Consider the following 24549-nt stretch of genomic DNA (forward strand, 5'->3'; position numbering starts at 1 on the left):
GGCCTGGCATGTGTACTACATGCCCTTGAAGGGCACTCAGACGCACACACTCCTCTGTCAAACAAGAAGTGCTCATTCTAAATAAAATGTGACAATTCCAAATAAAATGGGACAGAATGAAATGCCGAAATGCTCGTGGAAAATTCAGAATGCGTTAATTAGTCAACAACGCAACATTAAAAGCTCCTTTCTTGAATGTAGCACAGTGCCTATTTATCTATACAGCATGTGTAGCCTGAGTATTTATGCCAATAAACGATTATATATTATATTATTTCTGAATGTATAATATAGGATCATTGTTAGAATGTTTTTATATATAGTTATCATATTCATGCTTAATCTCAGTCTTATTTCTTCTGTCTTTATTTAACAGCGTCACTCAGGCGCTGTTGTTTAACTTTGACTAATCATATGTTCTGAGCTTGATAAGGGAACCCTGACCGAGACTGATAAACAGGGAAAGCCGCATCTTCCACACAGCTGCCGTCTCGGCGTCCCATGCGCGCGGGATGTCCTGAGATTGTACTTATGGTTGATAAACTGCTAAGCATACAAAATGTTTGTTTCTATGATGTACGTATATCCTGTGAACCCTCCCCTTTGTTAAATGAAATAAAAACGCAGGAGAAATGGTCTGGAGCCAGAGTGGGTAGGAGTAATGCGAGTAACCAAAGCTCATTCTTGTTGTCTTTTTCTTTCTTGCAGATTTAATAAATGTCTATAGCCTAAACCTGACAATCATTTATGGCCACAAATGATCGTATAATATACAATTGTTACGACTGTGGTTGTATTTCTATGTGCGTGTCACAATTTTGTGTTGTGCTCCAGTAGCTCCTAGGCTGGGGCTTAACAACAATCAGTAATAGTATCTTCCATGCAATATTTTTGATATGAGAAAAATGCAGCAGAGCTCGTGACTTGAACAGTTTATTATTGGGATGTGAAAAATCATTGGTCTATACTCCAGCATTGTAGAGTTTGATCTTTTATAAATTGAGTTGTTTATTTCAAACATGCACAAAATCAAATAAACAGTTCATAATAATCAAACTATATCTCACCAAACAAAGAAAGAAGTCACTAGTGAAGAGCTCTTCTGCACATGCTCAGTAGATTGACACTAACGTTTGCCTACAGAGTGTCCTGGCTGCCAGTCTATCTTCTCCTGGATCGTTTGTTTGTTTGTTTGTTTTAGCGCTAATTGAATTTGGTTTGTCATTTCTGTATGTAGTACATTTTATACAAGAAAAACACAACCACAAACAGCTTTACATATAAGAAGGCAATCTACAGCCATCCTCCTTCACCCCATAATGCAGTCATATTTGGCGAGGTGGCGATGACTGAGGATGACGGTAAATGTTTTTTTCTTCTTTTTTTAATTAAATGTGTTGATTTCATATTTTCTTGCTTAAAGATTTGTATTTGCTTGTTTTTTGGGTTTTTTATTAAGGCAAGCAGTTTGTTAATAGTTATAATAGAAAATCACAGGCCTATGGACAGGTCGCTGGGGCATCACAGGGCAATAACATACACAGTCAGCTCACAGTCACAGACTGGTCTGTGAAGAAAGACAGGCAACCAAAATATTACCACACTGTCAGGGAAATTCCCATTTCCCATCTTGCGAATTTCACATGACAATGACACATGACAATCTTTTAAAAACAACAACAACAACAAAAAATGTCTTGAACTTCCTGAAACCTCCCATTTTCCCAGTAGAATGCTTCCAGTTTGGCAGCATTTTTCACACCTCCATTTAGTTTAGTTTTTTTTATTTTTTTTTATTCTCACCTTGTGCAAAAATAATGTCACTGGCTGGATTTGGACCACAGACCTTGTGTTTGGACTCATCTGTGTTAGATTAACAGATTGTCCTGCAAAATAAAGGATTATCACTATAGCCCCCAGGGTTCTCTTCATTATTGTGTTAAATAATTCAAACATCTAGTAGGTGCTTGAAAACAATAGTTTTTATTTATTACTTTTATCTAAACGTGTACTTACTTGAGTTCTGAAACTTTATGGTCAGTGCGAGTTCCCACATGGTCACGTGACGCCCGTGACGCGTATGACCGCTGCCTCGCTCGCGTCTCTGGAGAAGATCCTCAAGAATTTATCAGAATAGTAATATAGCTAATAATGGAAATAGACGACTTCCCCAGCGCTGCAATTTGCAAGCTATGTGGAAACGCCTGTACGCTGACTGGTAAGACATTCATGACTTTACTTTTGACATTTGAACGACCCGTTTTAGCCAGTTTAAAGACGTGTAGCTACGAGCTAGCAGCTCGCTACGCTAGCGAACTACGAGCACGTGTCTCCAGATGGCGCTTGATTATTCTCAGATTGTCATTAAATCTTGATCTATCATCTAGAATGAATCATCCGTCACATATTTTCCGATTGATTGCGATTTTATTTTAGCCTGCATCTGGTGGTAAGATTAGATAATGTTAAACTGGTCTGGAAAGACGGCACATGTTTAATTTGTCTTTATTACAGGAAATATCTAAAAAAAAAAAAAAAAAAAAACAACATGTCAATTAACATACAAATGTGGTCTTAAATTAGGACAAAAGTGCAACTAATGCTGATTATATTGTATTAGTTTATCAGAAACACTATTAATTCCGGAGGGAAATTATGCCTGTGCTGTAGCCAAAAAGGGTCAATTAGGCGACTTGAAATGTGACATTGTTTGGTGGCAGTTTGGTTTTAGTGCTTCAAACACTTCTGATCTATTTCAAACACTTCTGATCCATTGAGATGATTGCTACACCTTCAAACACATACATATGGATTCACTGATGCAAAGGTTTTCCCAGTACACTTAAATTTAAAATTTTTGGAATTATATTAACAGTCTCCAAGGTCAAATTCGACCCATATCTGTTCAAATAAATTTTAGATCTACTAATGAGAGTTCACTGACGTTTTGAAGCAGCGTGTCCCTGAAGAATGTTGTGCATCGTGTCAGTAGACCTCAATAATTTCATTTGACTGTTGACAGCTTTAATTTCAACACTTAGTGCAGATTGAACCCTGAGCTTTCAGGCCTGTCATTTAGCCTTTCAAGTGAAAACATCTTCTAAAACTTGAAACAAATCCAGCTGTTATACATAACATTCTCACTTGCTGCATTTATCATAATAGGATTATAAATGATCATTAAATAATCTTCATATCAGCAATGTACACATCCCCTTTTTGACTTATCCACTGCCATAGTGGTGGTACTTGGACTGTGCCGCATTGTGTCAGGTGGCACGCACTGTATAAAGTTTAGGAATCACTGTTGCATATGATATCCTGATAAATGTCTTCTCTTTCAGAGGATGGGGTCGATGGAAATCTTCCTCGGGTTCTTGTCTGTGCCCACACCTACTGCACAGTTTGCCTGCAGTCCATTGAATGTGACGGCGTGATACAATGTCCCGAGTGTGCGGTAAAGGAAACAAACTTTTACATTGAGTTTCTTCAATTCGATGGCTTTATTTTTTTGGGTGCATATTACCATTATCTGGATCTTTGGGATACTTTGTGGAACACAAACTGTATCAGATTATGTTTGACATTTAAAAGACAAGAAAATAGCACTTTTTTTGAGATATTAAAATTAAGACAATCTCACGTTTTCAGATCAATTCTCTGATTAAAAAAACCAAAACCTTGTCTTATATTATAATAGGACCAATACAGTACATCAGACAGAAATGACTAACTTGGTAACAATTTATTTTCAACGAGCAAGTGTGGAAAAAGTGACTGCTTCAGTTTAATGGCTGAAAAAAAGCAAACTTTGCTTAAAACAGATGAAGTCCACGCTTGGCGAAAGGGGAGTGCACGGCCTGAATGAAGATGACAGAATAATAGGCGTCATCTACGCGACAAAAATGAACAAGATGAAAAGGTAGAACACCTTTCATAAATGTTAACCTGAAAACAAGCGTGTTCATGTCGAATCCGAATCTATAAAAGGCTTAAGAAATCAATTTTAGTGGTTTTGTCTCCTGCAGCTGCAAGTCAAAGCGTCGAAGAAGAAAGCAATGGCTAACGTCCCCAGAGAGTGACACCAGTGCTGTGGATGTGGAGCAGGTACATCTGGATAATAAGAGGCTATAAGTGGAAACGCTTCATGTCACACAGAGCACTATGAGTACTACGGTATAACGTATTGCCCCTATTGCATGATGCATCAGGCTATTGTAGTAGAAACAGAACTTAGAAAGTGAGAAAGAGAAGAATCTTCTACACTACTTGAATTACATAGTGTGAATTACTTTCTGTGCTAAACTGAGCTTGCAGTAACTTAAAATAATTTGACATTTCAATTTATTAACTCACCTGCCAACGTTCCAACAACTGCTCAGTCTGCGATTCTCACAACAGAGAAATAAAGTGCAAATGATTCGCTTGGATGTGTATTTTATAGACAGTTTTAAACCGCAAACATTGGTCACTTATCAGTTTTATCAGCTTTTTTCTTTTCAAAAAGATATGACTTTGTTGCAATATTTGCTTTTAATGTAGCGGCCTCTGTCATAAAAATCAATATGCGGCCCACCAGCCCTATTGACCACAGTATAAACTACACTCGTACACAAAAGCTAGTTTCTATTTCACCAGAAGATGGCAGTAGATGTGTGGTCTCACTCACTGCATGAACGTTGTGTGATCTGCAGCCTTTCACATTAGAGCAACCAAGTTATTTGTTTAGTCTTCTGGGTTGAATACATTCTAGAGTCTGATTTATAAATTTTTTTAATGATTATCAAAGCATAGGTTTGAATGTGTAGTAGGGCTTTTCAATCCATCATTTGTTCTTTTTTATTTAAATTGCCAGTCAAACCGAGTTTTGTAAACCTGACAATTGACACTGCTTCATCTGACCCTCAGTGTTTTGTACTTCTGAATAAGATAACTGTTTGCCTTATATTCCTGTTCACATGCTTTGAATTTAGAAGTTTACAGTGAGCATTTAAATGTGAATAATATGTAATGTTTCAAATTATCCTAAATAAGTTTAATCTTCCTGAAAGTAGTTTTTCCCCCAAAACATCTGTTTTCATCATTTTATGTAGTAATCAAATATAAAAGGCAGGAAGATTTAACGCAAAACTTGTTTAGATTTATTTATGTTCTGCGTGAAGAAATACAAACAATCCAACTTGCAATAAAAAAAGATTAAGATAAAAAAGTTAATTTGCATTTAATGTTAATGGTTCAAAGAATGTTAGGCTGAACGTCACCCACCCACACATCTTCACCTCGCCAAATCTGGAGTCTCATGTTTCCATGACTACCAACTACGAAGCACAGGGAGAATCATGTATTCGTATTTTCCTACTGGAGTAGAATACAGAGCTGAACTCCCAACAGTAACGGGAGCCATGTAATTGCCTCAGGTCCATCATGTACCCCTGTATGGAAGTGCCACTGTGGACTATTTACAAGCAGTCACACTTTAAGCCCTCCTTCATTTAGTTAACAATATGGTGTCCACCATCAGTCGTGATTTCACAATGCCTGTACCTGGATATGACATTATTCATTCACACTGCAGGGTGTGGTGACCAGTGTTTCATTTTACAAAAGCAATAATAATAATAACATTTAATATATGCATTTCTGTTATGTTCTTGTCTCATGTGGAGAACATTGAGAAGGTGGTGGATGTAGCTTTGGCTGAAGCTGCAAAAAAACTCACACAGCTGAAAGTCATCAGTGAGGTAAAAGCTGCACTGTTTAAAAAAAAAAATCTGCAGACATTTTGGTGAATTTGATTTGTAATTGTTCAATCGAAAACACGTCAGAAAAATAATTGCCTGTTCTTTGTTTGTTGCGCTGGGGCAGAATCTTGCGACTGGTGTGGCGGAGCAGGTGAAGAGTGAGACGGCGCGACTGGAGGGGGAGATCCAACAAGCCTCAGACAAAGCCATACATGCTGTACAAAAGTGGTATGGAGATTTATCTCTTGTTCTTCTGTTGGACAAAATGTGAAGAAAAAGATACCCATGTGTTTGAATCAAAGGAAAAGACATGTATTGATTTAAAGCCACTGATATGTTGGCTCTGGTAGGTGACTGTAGCAAATGTTTCGTCTATTTAAAAAAAAATTGTTTTCAAAAGTGCTGCTTTCAGACACTGGGTTTGCTTTTGTCATGGAGACTAAATGCACCAAACTTGACTGTTTTCACCTGCAAATGTCGTGTAAACTGCTTTTGGGGTTCGTCACAGAGTTTTACTATACGAGATTTTCTCTTCCAGCATTTCAAGGCTCTATAAACTCTCCATGCACTTTTTGACTTCAGCCACTCACATCGAGTGCGTTGGGGTCTTGATGTATATAATCGTGCATGTTGAGGTTAGAGTATATCGTGCAGATCTAGTTTAAAACTAGAGCTTGCGGGCCACATAAAACAACGTGGCGGGCCACTTTTGGTCTGAGGGCCTTGAGTTTGACACATGTGATGTAGATCATTTAAGAGTATGAAGCTGCTTTCTAGCTTCATATTCACAACAAAGGCTTTTTTTAAGCACGTTCCATAAAAAATCAATCAATCAACTTTATTTCTATAGCCCTTTTATAATCACCCGGTGACATCCAAAGTGCTTTACAAGGTAAAACAATACATTAAGAAGTAAATACAAGAATAAATACATAAAAACAAAAAATTAAATAGAACACAGGTGCTGTCTGTATGAGGTGCGGCGGTGTTGCAGTTTGTTGACGCCATCCAGAAAATCATAAAACAGAGCATACAGAGTAAAATAAAATACACTGCCCTAGGCAGAGTTAAAAGCCAGCTTAAAAAGGTGAGTCTTCAGTTTTGATTTAAAAAGGCCGAGAACAGTGATGGCGCGAATGTCGGGGGGCAGTTTGTTCCACAGTCTTGGAGCAGCGACTGCAAAAGACCGATAAAAAAGATAAAAAAGACCTTGAAAATTCCGCTACCAACTTATGGATAAATTCACGAGTCACAAAATGGTGGCAATGACTATTACACTTCATTCCTTTGTTTATAACAGCTGCTGTGACCAATAGCAACCGTTGACGTTATCGCTTGACTCTGAAATATGTACATACAGAAACACCTGCTCACTCTGCTCCATCGCACTTTGTAACAGTTGGACCATGTTTCATACAACTGAGGCAGAATGAGCATCACTTCCATTAGTTCTTGTTTTAGCCTACTCCCAAGGTTTTCTACTCTTTGCTCCATCCTGTTGTCGAGCAATTAACTCACACACGCATTACTAAGTGGACCTCTACATAAGCTAAAAAAAAAAATCTGCGAAAGTCTTCATTTGTGTTATTTGCTGTTGTGTGATGTCCCACACCTGTTGTTGCTGAGGTCATTTATAATGCAGTTCTCTGCCAAAATTGTTTTATTGCCCAGCCTGTGGCTTTAAAGCACAATTTCTGTTCTGGTGCATTTAATAAGTCTTTGTCAACAGGAGGGATGCACAGATAAGTCAGCTGACAGACCTGGAGAGTCACTTCACTGCCAAGCAAGCACTAAGCCAAGTTCAGGAGAGGATTTCGACCCTGGAAATAGCGATGCGGATGGCTAGAGAAGTCCAAAGTACTCCTGCTCTGACACAGTACTACACCTTGGATAAGGTATGAAATCCTGATGAAATGCACTCTTGCATATTGAGATTGCCATCAATCCTGACTTGGACACAGATGAATGTGAAAAATGTAGATCATGACAAAAACTGATCTTAAGAAAAATGTAGGTATATTGGTGATGTAGTTTTTTTGTCATTTTGATAACACTGCTTGATACAATAATGGGAAATTAAACATTTTCATTTTCTTTGAATTGTTTGAGATGCAGCCTCCCTTGATGCAGAATACACAGTAGAGAGTTAATCTGTCTTGTTTTCTGCTTGCGTTCACGTGGGTCAGGTTTTCGAAACACTGCGAGCTCCCGTGGTTGAACAATCCTTTAAACTGAAATGCATTACCCCTGACTCTGGAAGAAGGTTTGTCTTTCTGTTCCATTCCCAAGATTTGTAATTGCACTTTTTCGTACACAGCGGGTTTTATCACAAACATTTTGTTTGTTTCAGCTGTATGTTCCAGTCAGAGGAGCTGAACCAGAATCTAACCTTGTCTCTGAAGTTTCAATTGGACAAACCAAAGCAGTAAGTCCTTGATTTACCGTTTAACAGTGACTGCTATAATCCAGCGTCTGTGTTTAGATTGGTTTTTGCTATTAGGATAAACAATTAACAGTCCATGTGTTTCCCATAGTTGTTAGAAAGCATAACAAAGAATATATTTTTGTTGTTGTTGTTTTTTTCATCATACAAAATGAACATCTTTTTTGTTTGTTTGTTTTTAAGCGTGTCTGACTCGCTGCCAAAAAGCTGCGAACAAGACTTGAACAACAAGTCTCCCAGGAAGTCTGCAGAGTACATTAATGACAGCTGTATCACACCCAGTGAAAAGGAGCTTCCAAGTCCACAAAGCAGGGACCAGGAGACCCTCGGAGAAACCAGTGGCTTGTCACCAGCAACCTCTCCGACCCCTCGACCTCATCAGAAGCACAGCGTCATTCCCCAGAACTTGGCCTCTGATGCTGAAAATTCAGACATAATCATTGAGGAAATTATAGATGACAAACCAGAGCGGGGTGCGTTTGACTGTCCTACTTCTTTATTAGCCTTGTTTTTTTAGCTAGTTCATGCCACTTCTCAAACTGAAAGCTCAGGTTTCAATGGTGCTTTTTTCTCCTTCCAGTTCTGCCTCCAACTGGCCCTGAGCTGGCCAGCAATAATAGGAGAATTCACAAGACGGGAAAGAAACGGTTTCCCTGCAATCCGAGAAATGGTATGAGACGATTCTTATTACTGTCACAGTGTTATGAGAGTAACAACACTCTTCCCAGTACCATTTACATACACAGCCCTCATGACACCATGAAGCACTGTAATAGTGGTAAAAAAATAAATATCACCAAACCTCATTTCCTTAAATTAGGCTTGCCAATCCACATTGAAATAAAGTAAAACATAAAGTCGTAGCAAATGTTTTTCATGGATGGAGAGCAACACATTTTTCTTCAATTGAATATGCAGAAATGATTTACACTTGTCTGGATGTTGATGCACAAATACAAATCTTTTTACATAACACAAATATCAATTTGACTGGACATTTTCACTTTTATACTAAATAGCCTCATACACAACACCTTTTGTTTGCAGGTAAAAACTTGTAAGGAATATAACGAATAAACCAAGACTTGCTTTATAAATTGCATAATTTTTATGTGTACCAATTTTATGTCGTTGTATTGCTCATTGAATACAAGAAGACATTATTGGCTCATTTCATCAGTGTCTGTCTATCCACTGTTCCGTGTAGAGATTGCAGAATTTCTCATCATCCTGTTCTCTCTTCCAGTCACCCAGTGGGTTGCGGTAACACACATTGTGAACCCAAATCACTTCTATGTCCAATATATTGCTGAGAAGAAAGAAATTGAGACCTTGTCCCAGAAGATCAACCGCATCTGCCTCAGCGCTGGTTCCCTCTTCACTTCAAGTGATACAGTGGAGATCGGTATGCGTGCTTGTGCATGACTGTTTGTGTTGTCGATTCAAATTGGATTCACTGGGGTTGCATCATATGCATTTAGTGGATATATTATGGTGGAGGAAGAGACTTGAACCCCAGTTTGTCCTCATGTATCGCCTGTCCTGCAGGCCTACAGGCAGAATCTCACAAGGCTGGAAAGAATAATTGACCTTCACATGCATGTATTTCAATGATACAAATAAGTTTGCTTTGTTTATTCTGCTTATTTAAGAGCTTTACTTAAGACACAATCAAAATCAACACATCTATGTATCTACAGTAGAACAACTTGCTTAATCCAAAACACTTTATTTTGTTTTTGCATTATATGCTTCTTAGGAAAAAATATTTGTCTTAAAAGAGGTTATATTATTCCACTCTGTGGAGGCTGCTTTAGTTATTTAAGTTTTGGTTATTATATTTAAGTTTTGGTTCCCATTTTAAAAGTGAAACTACATTGCACAGTAAATTTGTGTAGTTACATACTTGGCATGTTTACTGGTCAGAGAAACATTTCACCTGTCATCTCCAGGCTCCCTAATTTTTGCAAAATGGAAGGATGGACTCTGGGGCCGGGCCAGAGTGGTCGGTATCTCGCCTACTGACTGTGCTGTTGCTGTGAGTGCCTGTGTGGCCACCCAGCTCTCTGCTCTACAAGTCTTCTTTCTTGACTATGGACTCACCAAGAGCATCACCATACAGAGGTACTTGCATGAATGGGCACGGGACAAATATATTACCAATTTTTAAAGTGTGAAGATGAAGTCTTGTTTGAAATAGAATAAGAGATGATGGGTAACGAAATAACACACTGAGCTTTAAACCCAGATGAGCTGCGTGCAGGGATAGGGGACCTCATAGTGACGCAGATGTACATTACAACATAATCATTGACAAGGAAATTCTAAACATCCATCCATCCATCATTACCGCTTTATCCGGGGCCGGGGCGAAGAGGCAGCAGTCTAAGCAGGGATGCCCAGACTTCCCTCGCCCCAGACACTTCCTCCAGCTCTTCCGGTGGGACCCCAAGCCAGCCGAGAGACATAGTCCCTCCAGCTTGTCCTAAGTCTGCCCCGAGGCCTCCACCAGAGGGACATGCCCGGAACACCTCCCTGGGGATCTGAAACAGATGCCCAAGCCGCCTCAGCTATCTCTCGATGTGGAGGAGCAGCGGCTCTACTCCGAGCTCCTCCCTGGTGACTGAGCTCCTCGCCCTACCTATACCACCCTACCAAGGAATCTCATTTCAGCCGCTTGTATCCGGAATCTCGTTTTTTGTTTTTGGTCATGAGCCAAAGTTCATGACCATAGGTGAGGGTAGGAACGAAGATCAACCGGTAAATCGAGAAGCTCGTCTTTTGGCTCATCCCCTTCTTCACCACGACGGACCGATACAGCGACTGCATAACTGCAGACTCCGCACCGAGCCGCCTGTCAATCTCACGCTCCATCTTCCCCCTACTCGTGAACAAAACCCTGAGATACTTGAACTCCTCCACTATAAACAGTCTACTTTAAATAAAGTGTAGTTGTTCGATGACATTGACGCATCGCTCCATTACCATGGCCATTAGGCATGTATGCTTTAGATTGAACTCTTTTTTTTTTTTTTTTTTTTTTAACGCTACTTTTCAATTCAAACTGGCTTTTTTGTGGAGTTGAACAGAGTCATTGTATGTTCAAAGTCAATTACACGTCACAGCTGGTCATCGTCTTTCATTCCCGCTGTTATGTTATTTTAAATGAACAAAATGTACTGTGTGTTTAAAGTTACTCTACGAGGAGCCACATGAGAAAAATGAACAATTTAGGAGCCAGTTTGAGTTGTTAATACACATCTCAAATACATTGTCAATACCTTTCTGAAGGAGATTGGCCATTACACTTGAACATTTATTTCCAGCATTTATGTTTCATAAAAAATACCCAGTTTTTTTTGACATCTTAGCATCACAGAAATGCCAGAAGAATCCTGAAGCGAGATCCTGTTTTTACACTTAATCTCACAAGATCTCGATTTGCACTTAAACTATTGATTCTCAGTTTCACAACATTTAAGACTATTCTTGTGGCTTGAATACTCTTTTCTTTAAGAGTGGCTTTTTTTCAGGATGACTGTCAAATGCAGCAGGTTTCTGAAGATGATGTCAGTTAGCAAATCAAAAACTACAATTTGAAGGCTACAAATTCCGGTTTGTTTGCCAATATATTGATTTAGGTGTGATTGATTTAGGCAACAGCGTGTTGGAAATTTGTGTAAATGAATGGCAATGGTTTTGTTTTGGTGTATTGGTTTATATTTTGATTGGTGCTGCCTTTTATGGCAAGTATATTTTAAAGATTTTTTTTCTGGCAGCGTAACTTTAAGTGCATATAAATATCAATGCCTAACAGACAGGTTATCTATCATGGAGCTTTATCTTCCGACCCTGTTTTCAGTAAAGAGGGCCCCGCCGAGTCGGCACTGGCAGTTGTGAACAACCACCTGAGGAAAGTTCATCAAGCTGTGAATGCAGAGCTGGGACGCTTCACTCATCAGGCTGTCAAGTGTTCCCTGAAGAATCTGGTCCCATACCACTTGGTAAGATCCTGATTTTTATCCACCATTTTTGATACTCCAATAAGATATTGCCAAGTTAAGAAAACTAGTTATTGTGTTATTGGGAGGGGGGGTAACAAAAATTATTCGAAAAACTTTTTTCCCCCCAACCTTTCTCTGTTTTTGAGATCAAACCTATGGTGATAATTGTACTAGAGGCCAAAATGTTTCGTGGTCATTGCACAACTTCCAGCTTTGAAGATCACGACAAAGAACATTGATGCTTTTGCAGAATTTAGTTTACCGTGTAAAGGCCTATTCATCCCCCAGGAAAAAGATGAAAAAACTTGTGACACATTATCATTGTGAGTGATGTAATTATTTCACTCTGCTCCATCTAAGGGAAAAAATGCATCTACTTGACACCCTCGTCTGGGTTTTTTCCCGCTGTGATACACAAATTCTTTTGTAATTGGTCAGAATTTTCTTGTTTTCTTCTGCATTCTGCCGGCTCACAAACCAAAACGGGTGCAACCTCTGTCGCCTTTTCTCCACGAGCTCGTCTATAGCATGTCTTAATACCAAACCTTCCTCCTCAGCTTCAAGCATCTGTTTTTCTACCTCCTGCTCTTTAACTTGTACACGACTCTTTCTGCCATTGTCAAGGCAGCGTTTCTCTTGAGTGTTTTGTTTTTTTGTTTTTTTTCCTCCACATGCTTGGTGGCCGTTTCATTCGCTGCAAGTCCGCAACACTGGATGTAATACTGTAATACTGGACAGAGCAGTGCCCCGCTCCAGTGTTTCAGTCATATTTGAATCATGTTTAGCATCGAGCCTCGCAACTGTGTGAGCCCCGAAACTATTTAGTATGTAGCATGGCTCGGAGTTGCATGCTGCACCTGAATGGACAAACTTGTCTGCTCCTGCATTTAAAGCCGGCACATCATGGCGGCTCCGACACAAACGTTCCCTTTTATTACCAAAACAATTAAGCAAAGTGTATTTCTGAAAACGTCTGAAATAAGCTGCGCAGTTGCTGAATCTGTCCTCATTTTGGTTTCAGTACCACTAGTTTAGATGTTGTATGCACCCCATTTGTTTAAAGTTGACTGGAGTCAACTTTAGTCATGTTGGCCACAGGAAGCTCCAGGAAAATGTAACGCAGTTTAAAATGTGCAGTTCTCATAGGGAGTGTGAAATGTCCTGAGAAAACCAACATTTTTCTTCTGCTGTCTGACATCAGAAAGCAAACTTTGTTCTTCCTTTATGAATGGACTGAAAGAAAGAAGCATAACTTCACCATTTCACAGCCAACAAAATACACGTGTGACTTGTGGCACGGGGTGACCTCCACTTCCTAGGTAGATGCATTGTCCCATCCATCCATCAATCTATCCTCTGCACTCGAGATAGATGGGAAAGTGTGAATTGCAGCGATGCACCTTGTGGTCTGACAATCTAGCACTGTTCATGGTGTGTGTGTGCACGTGCAGGCAAAAGGTTGGAGTAAAGAGGCAGAGGATGAATTCTGCAGGATTGTGAGCTGCTCGGCAGTGGAGATGCATCCTTTGGGTAAAGAAAGAGACTCTTTGCTGGTGGATCTGAAGAAAGCTCCGATGGATCAATCCAGCGACGTCCCCTTCTCTATCACAGAGTACCTTGTTTTCATCGAAGTAGCCAGGTATGCATGCAAGTCCACAGGAGGCAAAAAGAAAATGAGGACGCAACTCAATGAATAAGCTGTCTTGAAGTGGGCTTAACTACACTGCATCTCTCCAAAATGTCTCATAGGTTCTTTTCTCCAGTGACACTTGGAATGATGCCCCTGGTGTACTACCCACCTGTCCATCCCAAGATTAACACAGTGCTCAGTGCTGTGGTGTCCCATATTAACAGCCCTTCCGACTTCTACGTCCAGCTAGTATTTAACACATACACAAGTTCAAATAAGCCTTAAATTACATTTTCTAAAGTAAAACTGGAGCAGTTTCAATAATTTATGATTTAAGAACCTCTGAAAAGTAATATTTAATATTTAAATGGAATTTTATCTTTAATTTCAGATTGTTCAATCTCTTCCACCAGGTTGATGGCATGGAGTCGTCGCTGCTCTGGACCAAACTTCAGGACTGTTACAATGCTGCAGCAATTTCGGGAGAAGATGAGCTCAACATCTACTGTCCTGTGATTGGACAGGCCTGCGTGTCTTGCTTGGATGATGGGAAGTGGTATAGAGTCCACATTATAGGTGACCATTTATCTCACCATTATTTTGGTTCTTACAAGTTTAAATAGGTGGAAAATGTACGTGGTTTAGGTTGTCCAGTGCAATATTATCCATATAGATCGCTTCAAATGATAACAGAAACCCAGATAAAAACACGTTCTGAATATGTGAATTTCAAGCCAGTGTTCACACATAGCATGGCATTCCCAACAGACATGAAACCGATTCACTCCGTCGTTCCCACATCTCCAACATGCATCAACAGTTCTCCGATACTTTCTCTGAGCTTGTGTGAGGAAAAAAAACACGTTTTTGCAGCAAAATTCATGCTACACATTTGATCCAGTAGTGGTTCATGGTATCTGACATATTTGTTTCCCAGTTCTCTTCTGAAATGTTAAACCTCCCATCTCTTTCCCACTTTTCTTACACACACTCTCCCTCTTACACTGCTGCATAGTGGCATATAATCCTGATATGATTTTATTAGGTGACCCAGATTTGATTAGTGCTCACCACCACTATTAACATTTTACCATAGCGATGACAATTATGGTGAGAGTGTGAGGGTGCAATTGGATTCATTCACAGTTGTTTCTTGACGCTCCTGCAATTTTTTTGAGTTGGGTTGCTGTCACGCCTTCACTCTTCAAACCTCCTATAAAATTGTTAATTGAACAGTCAATACACTTAATTTATTCTTTCCTCTTTTATAAATCAATAAAGCTGCCTGGTTTGTTATTTCAGTAAATATGAGTCAATGAAATTGTCCAAAGTAAATGAAGCCAGTGAACTATGACTGCACGCTCTGTCATTGACTCCTCCACTTGTTTATTGAATAAAAATGAACAGGTATAAGTATAATCCTTCATGGGGAATAAAAATCCGCACACCACATTTTGATGATAGTTTTTGCCACTGGTGTCCCAGTTGTTCTTAACTTGTTTCTCACAATGTGAATATGGAAAAGTGGGACAGAACAAAACAAACCTGATAAATAATGTCAATCGACATGGAAAAATGTGTGTTTGTGTGTGTAGGTCACCCTGGTGGAAGGAAAGTGGAGGTGAGCCTTGTGGATTTTGGCAATAAGGCGATCGTGTCAGTTAGTGACCTGAGGAAGACCAAAGCTCAGTTTTTTGCTCTTCCGTCAATGGTGAGAACTATTTTTCGGACTTAAAAAATGTTGCTTCATATACATGTGCCTATAATGTAAAATGACGAAACCTGTTGGCAAAGGGGAAATCATTTTTGCATTTCAATATTTCATTGGCAACAATAATGTTCACATTATTGATCATCTTTGATTTTGAATGAAGGGTCTTGTCAATATAACTTCTGTCCCTCTGCCAGGCAATCCACTGCAGTCTGTCAGATGTCCCTGTGCAGGGAACCACCTGGAGCGAGGCCTGCACTAACAAATTCATCCTTCTTGCACACCAGAAGATGGTCAATGTTGTAGCAACAGGTATTGTGTAAAGCAGGCAGCATGCCCTCTCGTTTTAATACAGCAGACACTAAATTCACACTTTCTATGTTGTGTACTGCAGCGAAAGCCCCAGAAGGAGAGCCTCTGCCAGTCAAACTGTTAGTGGGTGGCCTTGATGAACCGCTTGCCGTCTGCCTGGTCAATGACAAGCTGGCCTGCTTCAAAGAGAGGTTCGGCATCTTTGAAAAGTCTTTACACAACTTACTTTTTAACAGTTTATGAAAATGATATCATGAAAAACTAAATGCCAAACTTTCACTCCCCTCACTTTCCTTTCTAATATTTATCTTCAACTTCAACCCTCTTTTCTAGACATTTTCACTTAATCTCTTTCTTTACTCTCCTTCCAGTTTGAATTCTCACAAGATAGAGCCCCTGTCCAAGGATGTGGACATATGGGACACTCCACTTGAGTTGGGTTCAACTGTGAGAGACATTGATGTCTCAAACCCAAAAACCTCTGGGCAGCAGCAAGAGTTTGATCCTCAATTGAAGATGCCTACGCAGCCAAAAGACCTTGAAGTCAGAGTAACTCATATCAACTCACCAAGTAGCTTCTATGTCCAGTTCATGCAGAATGACTCTCAGCTGCAAAGGTGAGTCGTTAAAAAATAAAGCCGTAACAAAAGAAGCCATTGCAATGTCACCTCAGACTGAGTGTTTAATGTTTCTATTAGAGTTCTCTCATAATTTCTTTTAAAGCATGTGACTTATTCAACATGCTTGCATTAATCTTGGAACAAGTTTTTCTCATCTCCAGCTTTTCAAGCTATTGATAGGTCATATAAATCCCTTTTTTGTTGTTGTTTTTTTTACATGCAAACTATGCTTTGTTTGGCTTTCAAAGCTGAAAATTGTTTTGACTTTTTTGTAACAAAAGTGACATTGCTCTGCTTTTTAGGATACGTGAGCAGATGGAGCAGGCGTGTGCGCTGTCCGGACCTCCAGATGTGACCTGGAATATGGGAATGTTTTGTGCCGCGCACGTCAAGGGAGTTTGGGAGAGAGGGCAAATATGCAATGATGTCACATCAAGCAACACTGCAGAGGTTTGTTAGTTGATCTTTAAAAGCTCCACAAATATATTCCCTTCTGTTATATGCTTATCCAGACAGTGTGTGGTTTGGTCTGTGAGCAAGTTGTTGCTAATGAATAGCACTGTGTGAAACTTATTTGTTTTGTGTGGAGTGAAATTGTCACTCATCCATAAATTCGTCAAACTTTCGGAATGTCTATAGTTCATTCCATGGAAAAGCTTCCTTGCAGATTACACTCACAAAGTGACAAAAAAAAAATGCTTTTGAAAATGGGACAGGATGGTCAGACTAATGTTCCTCCTGTTCATTCACTTTGCATTTTGACAGTTGAAAAAGAAAATAGTTCTGCTTTTCAATGCACTGCTTTGCAGGATTTCTTTCATAACAGTCTTAATTTTCTGCACAGTGCTGTAGCTCTTCATATACTTCCTTTATTGGCGAGAGACTGAAAAGCGTCTCAGTAATTCCAAGTGGCTGCAGTCGGTTTGCATGTAGTTTCACACACTCAAGAACTTGTAAAGACGTAACATAGTCGTGATGTGTGATTGGAACGGCATTGTATTTGGGTTTGGGTTTTGTTTCCATGATTGTTGGCCGTCTTTCTTCGGGCTGGTAATAGGTGAGACGGTGTGACCATGGTGGCACAGTGAAAGTCCACATCAGTGACCTGCGGCCGCTGCCATCCTCCCTCATTGGCTCTGTGGCACTGGAGTGCACCCTCTATGACATAAGGTGATGTGAACACTGCATATACTGCAAACAAGTAATCGCATTACAGCAAGCATCGCATCCATCAGTGGTTTGTGATTCATTGCCTGGTGTTTTAATTTAAACAGCCAGAGAGCTTCTGTACAATTTTGATCTTTTTCAGGTGGACTGGTTGATTTGACCTCACATTGACTTGTTCCTCACTCTGCTTTCTCTCTTCTAGGCCAGCAGGGGGTCGCAGTACCTGGACAGATACAGCCCGTGACTTATTCTCCCACTATGTGACCAGGGTTTCTCTCACTTTGACCATCAAGGTCATTTTTCTTTTTCTCGCCTTGTTCCATTTTCAATTATTTGTTTTGGTGCCACAATATTCATCTATGTTATACAGAAATGTCTCTTATTGCCATTTTTCAATTCCACTTATGCACCTCTTGTCGTGCAATGCCTTTTTATTTAAAGCATCTTCTCTCTCGTCTTTCTCTCTTTAGGAGCTGACAGATGAGCGTCCGATACCCGTCATCTTGTTCGGCTGTAATGGACAGGGACGGTTTATAAATATCTCTGACTTTCTGACCAAGGAAGGCCTCGCCCTCAAGAAAAGAAAACCAAGGTTGGTTCATACATGAGTGTATGTTTTGCTGTTATTTGAATTGTAAGCAGGTGTGTGTCAGACATGTGCTTCTTTCCCTGTGCAGTGATGCTGTCACTCAACAAGACCAAAAGACAGACACTTGTTCACCGGGGAGCGAGACGCAAAATGACACGGAGGAGAAGGATTGTCCTACACCTGCTTCTAATGTCTCTGCTCTCATTTGTGCAACACCACGCTTTCGATTCATGATGTCTGCCTTAAAGATGAATCTGCTCACACACAAAAAACACTCAAGGCTTTTTTTTTTTTTTTGTTCCTCCCAAGGGGCCCTCCCAGAATACTGTGGAACACAGGTGGACATTGAGTCATACAACAGCACACTCCTTACAAATGAACACATTGGTCAGTGTCGTAGGCTTCCTCTCAATTCCCCAAAGTGTGTTATAATATCAAAGGGGCTCTTGTCTGAGGCTTTGGTGAGGCTAATGTTTTGTGTCTGTGTACAGATCGAGACCTCGTCGTACCATCCCCCAGAGCTACCATGTCTCGGCCTCCTCCAGATGAGTGTGTCTGCCATCGGAGATGATGGTGTGATTTATGTCAGAACACGGTGTGCAGGTATACAAACACATATCAGTCACATTTTATAATGTCAATTTCTGTGTATGAAAAAGACGGTGCATGTTATTGAACAGACACATGTCAATATTGCAAGATTAGAATTGTCCATTTTCATCTTGAGTCCATCGGCAGTCAAGAGCGAGGTACATAAAACCACAGGCTGCAACACTACAATAACGATAGGAGATGGACTAGATTATAGTGCCAAATGATTAGGAGAAATGTTGAAAAACTGTTGATGTCAGATCATGAAAGCAACAGTGATTTTCAAAGGTATTGTTCATCACATATATTGAAGTGCATGTACATGATTGTTTCACTGCATTTTGTTCCTTTTCCCTCATATGGAACATACAAATTTGGTATTTGCCAATAATACTGCTCCAGTTATTTTTTGGAGTATGGACAAATCCATGTATGGTAGATTGTGCAAATCAGAACATACATAAACAATGACATGCTCACATAAAGGTCAAAAGACCTCACACATCTGGGCGATTCTTCAATTAATTATTAGACACGATGATACAAACTTTGTATGAACAACTTTGATGTAACAAAATTTGTTACATCGATGTGAGATAAGTATCCCAAAATTGTTGAGTCGCCTACAGCAGTTAGGGTTTTGTGTCTGTCAGAGGTTCAGCTTCAGCAACTTGGGGAGAGGATTCAGCAGAGCTTGAAGACTTTGCCGAGACAGAAGGATTACACCTGGAAGTCGGTTCTGGGCTGTGCCGTCATCGGACCAGACATGTTGTGGTATCGCGGGCAGCTGCTGGAGGTGCTGGGAGGAAACGTCACGGTAAGGAAGACACACGCAAAGATTCTGTCCTTGAGCGTTGTGCTGAGAAATGAGGAGAATCAAAAATGAAAAGAACCAAAGTGGAGGCTGAGTAGTTCTTTTACTGACGTCACTGATGAGTTTCTCAAGACACAGTTGTTTTGCTGAGCGGTTTCTTACTTTGCTGTAAACATTACTATGTATGCAATTGTATTTATTTTTGCATTAAACAAAATGCTCTGGGCACAATATGTGCAAAACTGCACATTAATGAAGTACATTAAAAGCTTGTTTAGGCTCATACAGTGATGTGTTTGTGTTACCAGGTACAATATGTGGATTATGGCTTGGTGGAGAACATCCCAGTAGTCCATCTGTACCCTGTGCTGCTATGTGAGGATGTTCCTCAGCTCTGCTTGCCCTGTGAGCTGCTCGGCATCAACCCTGTAAGTATATATAAATATATTCTTTTCCGATTTATATTCCTTTAATCATCTCACCGCGCATCATGTATAAACCTGCTGCTCCAGACAGGGTTGCAACTTTGGCCTTTCAACCAGCAGAGCAGTGATTGTCTCAGTGCACGACAGACACTATAGCTAACACGGTCTCTAACCTATATTTTAGTTACCAATTGACTTAACCTGCATGCAATTTAACTAATAACATACATTTTTGGATGAAAACTTTCAGCTTGAAAGTATTTTTAATAGAAAGTGAAATCTATTAAGTTAAAGTGGCACCAAACTTCTGTTTGACAAAATGGATGAATCTCAATCCATGCTCTGGTCAACTTTGCTCGTCTCTTCACCCATTCTGTTCAGGTTGGTGGTAAATGGCAGCAGGATGCTTTGGCCTTGCTGAAGGAAATTTTGGTCAACCGCTCTGTTGACGTGCACGTTGTGGTAAATTTATACCGAGTACCTCATGATGGCATCACATCTATATTAATTTGTCATTCATCATTTGTCCCAAACTATTTAAGTCAGATCTGATCCCTCATGTGTTTCTTTCTTTCTTTCAACAGGAACTTCCAGCTGATCCAAAAGGACCGCTCACAGTTGAGATCTTTATTGATGGTTTGAGCCTCAACAAGATTCTCTGTCAGCATGAACACGCTCGTATAGACGACACTGTGTCAGCACAAAAGGTCTGCATCGGTTTGACCTTTATTCTGTCTCTTTGATATGAAATAATTTTGCCCTAATTCACTCCAGTGTGTGTGTTTTCCTGAAAGGGACTCTCTGCAATGCCTCCGGCTCCTGTGCCGCATGACTGGGATATCAACACTGAGGTACTGTTACTGCAGTGGAGCTTAAATTAAGATATTGGATGCCGTCTCTTAAAATTATAAACCAACATTGATCACTAATTGACAATTAAGGACATCAACACACCAAGATATAAAGTTTGTATGTTGTCCCAGACGCCTGTGATGCCTGTCAGTCAAAAGCATAATAAATCAATGAAACATCAGCTTGGGATTATATTTCCAGACATGCTCCAACACTGACGACTACAAAAACAAGTGAAGCATTAAAGTTGCAAAATGTAGGTATAAGGATAAAGAGAGGATGTTTTGTGCAGGTAGCTCCCAGCCTGCATGGGGTCAAATCTATGATGGGGACCTAAACATTGTTATTCCAACTACCATTGGTCAACAACTATAGAGGACTGTCTTGTGTGAATTATGTTTTCTTGTATATATGTTTCAATCTTGGTTGCACCACAAACTGCCCTCCTAGTAAAATAAATAAGATCTCGTCATTGGATCAGGGGAGATTGAATAGGCGTCGATTACAACATAATTTTTAACAGCACAAGGGAAACAGTCCTTCACCCCTCATAGCCAAAAGCATACATAACATGTCACTTTTCACTCATGTTGGAGGCATATAAACATATATTTACATACATGAGTTCAGCTGCTAAGCTCACATACTGTGTGTGTTTCCAGGGTCTGCTGGAACCGGAGGAGCCGATGCTGAGAAAATTTATTGACATAAATCTGCCAGACGAAAACAACATTGAAATCAGAGTCAAGCATCTTCACACTCCAAATGAGGTATGTCAAGAGATAACATCTATCTGAAAATAGACACGGCAGTAAGTAGATTAGAGGAAACATATCGGCGCCTATCACAGGAAATTATCATTTAGCAATGAAAAGAATTACAGAGGCACCTTGTTTTAGAAAGTAACTTAATTTTGACATTGCTATGAAGTGAAGAAATGCATTTTGATGAAGTTGTGTCGATTCGCTTTTTAAATTTAAATATTTTTTTTACTGCTGATTTTAGTGAAGAGCATTTCAATCTCTGCCCATGTTGAAAAAAACAGTAAGTCAGATTGTTCTTTATGATGCAGCTGTTTGTTTGGCCTGTGGAGGAATCAATCGATGTGGTCATTGATGGGGAGACTCTGGATGAAGCTTTGACCAGAATTAATGCAAAGATCAACAGCCATCCTTTTCTCACCGACTTCCCTTTCGGTAATATATCACGTTATTTGATGACCCTTTTACAATAAATGTTTTCGATTATAGTGCTCAGGTTGGAGCCAGAAATCTGGCTTTCATGAGGTAGTGGACACGTGGTGGATATTTTGTTTTTAATGAATGCTCCAGCAGCCTTGCATATCAAAGTCACAGACGCGACATATTATTGAGAAATTCAGATTTTCTCCAAACTTAAGAAGCTGTGGACTTTTCTGTGCAGAGCACACGGGGATACTGATACCCTCACCTGACACGCATTGTCTTTGACTTCCAGAAGGTCCGTGTCTGGCAGAGTACAGCGATGGGAAGTATTACCGGGCCAAGTTGATCAACATCGCCAGCGTGGAGCCCGTCAAAATCCTGGTCCAACATGTCGATTTCGGCTCTTACGACACCTTGTCTATCAGCAAGTATGAACATTAATCATCACAAAGGAACAGTGGTGGAGACAGTATTCACACAAGACTAAGCAGTGATTCTATTGAAGGTTAACCATGCTCACATTAGTCAGAGATTAGGTCGTCTGATTTTATATTTCTAGACCCAAGTGGTTGACGAAAGGCACATCCATGCTCTGAGCACACACAAAAACAGACGCGTGTTAAACAGTGTAAACGTTAAGATCAATGTATCAACCAAACACCAAGAAGAGGACTATACGAACGATTAATACGAAGGCAGGCGGGAGTTCTGAAGCCAATATTGACAAGGAGGCACAATCAAAGGCAGCTGCGGGGGGGGGCGGTGGTCTGTTGCCATTTATTTGCTTCAGATCTCAACACTGCTTCCAGTGGTGCTGTTCGGATCCACATGACAAAGCAGCATTGTGTCGTTTCACATGTGGCTCTTGGTGTGTGTGAATGCAACACCGCCGTGCTCTGTGCTTCTGCTGCCAGACTGCGTCGGGTTCCTGCGGAGCTGCTGAAGTTTCCCTCCCGGGCGCTGAAGGTGAAAGTCGCCGGCTTCAAAGCGTCAAGCGTCAACAGGGAGTACGACGTGCTGCCGTACAGCCCGGAGTGGAGCGTGAAGGCTACCATGGCGATGATGGAACTGCTGCACGAGAACATCACAGCCACTATTGTGGTAAGGCAAAATTGCTGGGTTAGCCGTTTGAGCGTCTATAAAATAAATGTTTACACTGTTATATACAAAATTCAATCATGAAAGAGTGTATTGTGCATTTTTATTCCAAAGGCACTGCAATATAAATAAAATGGTCTTACACCAGCATTGCTCATTTCTCACACGAGCAGATAAAACGTTTTTTAAAGCAGCAACTTGGAAATAGAAAGAAAAATCTAAAAATAAAGCCAGTTATTTACAGCTGTCCGTTTGGTAATGTTAATTTGTTAATTTACTGCAGGTTTGTCTCTTTTATACAATTTGCTTGCTGATCGGGCTTCTCCTTGCACTGCTTGTGTCTGCAGAGTTCTGTCAGCATCAATGTGAAAATGTGTATTACCTGTCATTATTGATACTTGGTCTATTTGGACCAATTTTGACTCTTCATCTTAATTTTTGGGGGGAATTGAAATTATTTATTCCTCCAATGTCCACATCCATAAATGTTTGTAAAGATAGTACAGGGTAAAAAAAAAATATATATATATATTTTGGGTTGACAGTTTGGATTGAAGTGCCAGGGTCAAAGCTATCACACCTTGTTTTATATTTCTTGAAATGCCAGTTTGATGACATAAGATGTATATTTCCGATATGTTTTGCATGTTGAATGTTTGTGGTTCAAAGAACTGGCATTATGTGAAATAAGTATTTACTGCGACATCCAACATTAAATCAAAAATGGTCTCAATTCAAATGAGCAAATAGTATTACTGCAACATATTTATATGCAGAGGGAAATTATACTTGTAGAAAGAAAGGGGTTCTATGAAGTAACAACTTTCTGCAAAAGTTTATATCTGAAATTGCCATGTGGAGAATAAAGTCAAACAATCGTTGATTAGACAGACTTTTACGGTGACGTCTTTCCTTCTGTGTGTTCAGGCCCGAGAGCCACAGCTCACAGTTGAGCTGTACAACGAGGACAGAGAGCTGGTCTATCTTCCTCTCGTGAGCAGCGGACTGGCGGAGTTTGACTGAAGCAGGAAGCGGATGTGTTCTTTTCAAACCTGCCGATAGAAAAGTTTTTTCTAAGTTTTGTGGAAAACTGATTATTTAGTTGAGTGTTGAGTTTGTGTCTCCTGAGACCTGGAAACAATCCTTATGAACGTGTCAAAATGGCTCGTCTGTGCTCTACATACATACATACACATCTCTAAAAAGAACGAGCTTTAATGTTGGTGGTCAAACTGTATAAGGAGTTTAAACTAATGTAAAGCACTGAATGCTTATATTGTTTGTTGCGGTTAGTAATAAATCTCGTCTCGTCTTCCTGCAGGTTCGCTTGCTGACGTCTTGGTTTCATTCAGTGTTGGGCTGCTATTC

General features: G+C 40.0%; 1 protein-coding gene across 1 annotated transcript; it reads left to right on the forward strand.

Moving 5' to 3' along the window:
- Window positions 1-2151: 2151 nt before the first annotated feature.
- rnf17 (ring finger protein 17) lies at window positions 2152-24204 on the forward strand (the record flags this gene model as incomplete). Its single annotated transcript, XM_080498209.1, has 36 exons — window positions 2152-2218; window positions 3345-3457; window positions 3825-3922; window positions 4029-4107; window positions 5866-5969; window positions 7471-7636; window positions 7928-8004; window positions 8092-8166; window positions 8368-8657; window positions 8765-8854; window positions 9431-9589; window positions 10137-10308; window positions 12047-12188; window positions 13640-13827; window positions 13938-14067; window positions 14232-14394; window positions 15414-15529; window positions 15727-15841; window positions 15924-16032; window positions 16213-16458; window positions 16764-16911; window positions 17519-17631; window positions 17831-17921; window positions 18099-18220; window positions 18306-18408; window positions 18709-18820; window positions 19462-19625; window positions 19931-20050; window positions 20429-20509; window positions 20632-20754; window positions 20842-20898; window positions 21562-21669; window positions 21972-22095; window positions 22376-22511; window positions 22998-23184; window positions 24109-24204. 36 exons carry the CDS (start codon window positions 2152-2154, stop codon window positions 24202-24204), a joined length of 4584 nt encoding a protein of 1527 aa, XP_080354335.1.
- Window positions 24205-24549: the final 345 nt, after the last annotated feature.

The sequence above is a fragment of the Blennius ocellaris genome (genome assembly GCF_963422515.1).
Source record: "Blennius ocellaris genome assembly, chromosome: 6".
Lineage (NCBI taxonomy): Eukaryota > Metazoa > Chordata > Actinopteri > Blenniiformes > Blenniidae > Blennius > Blennius ocellaris.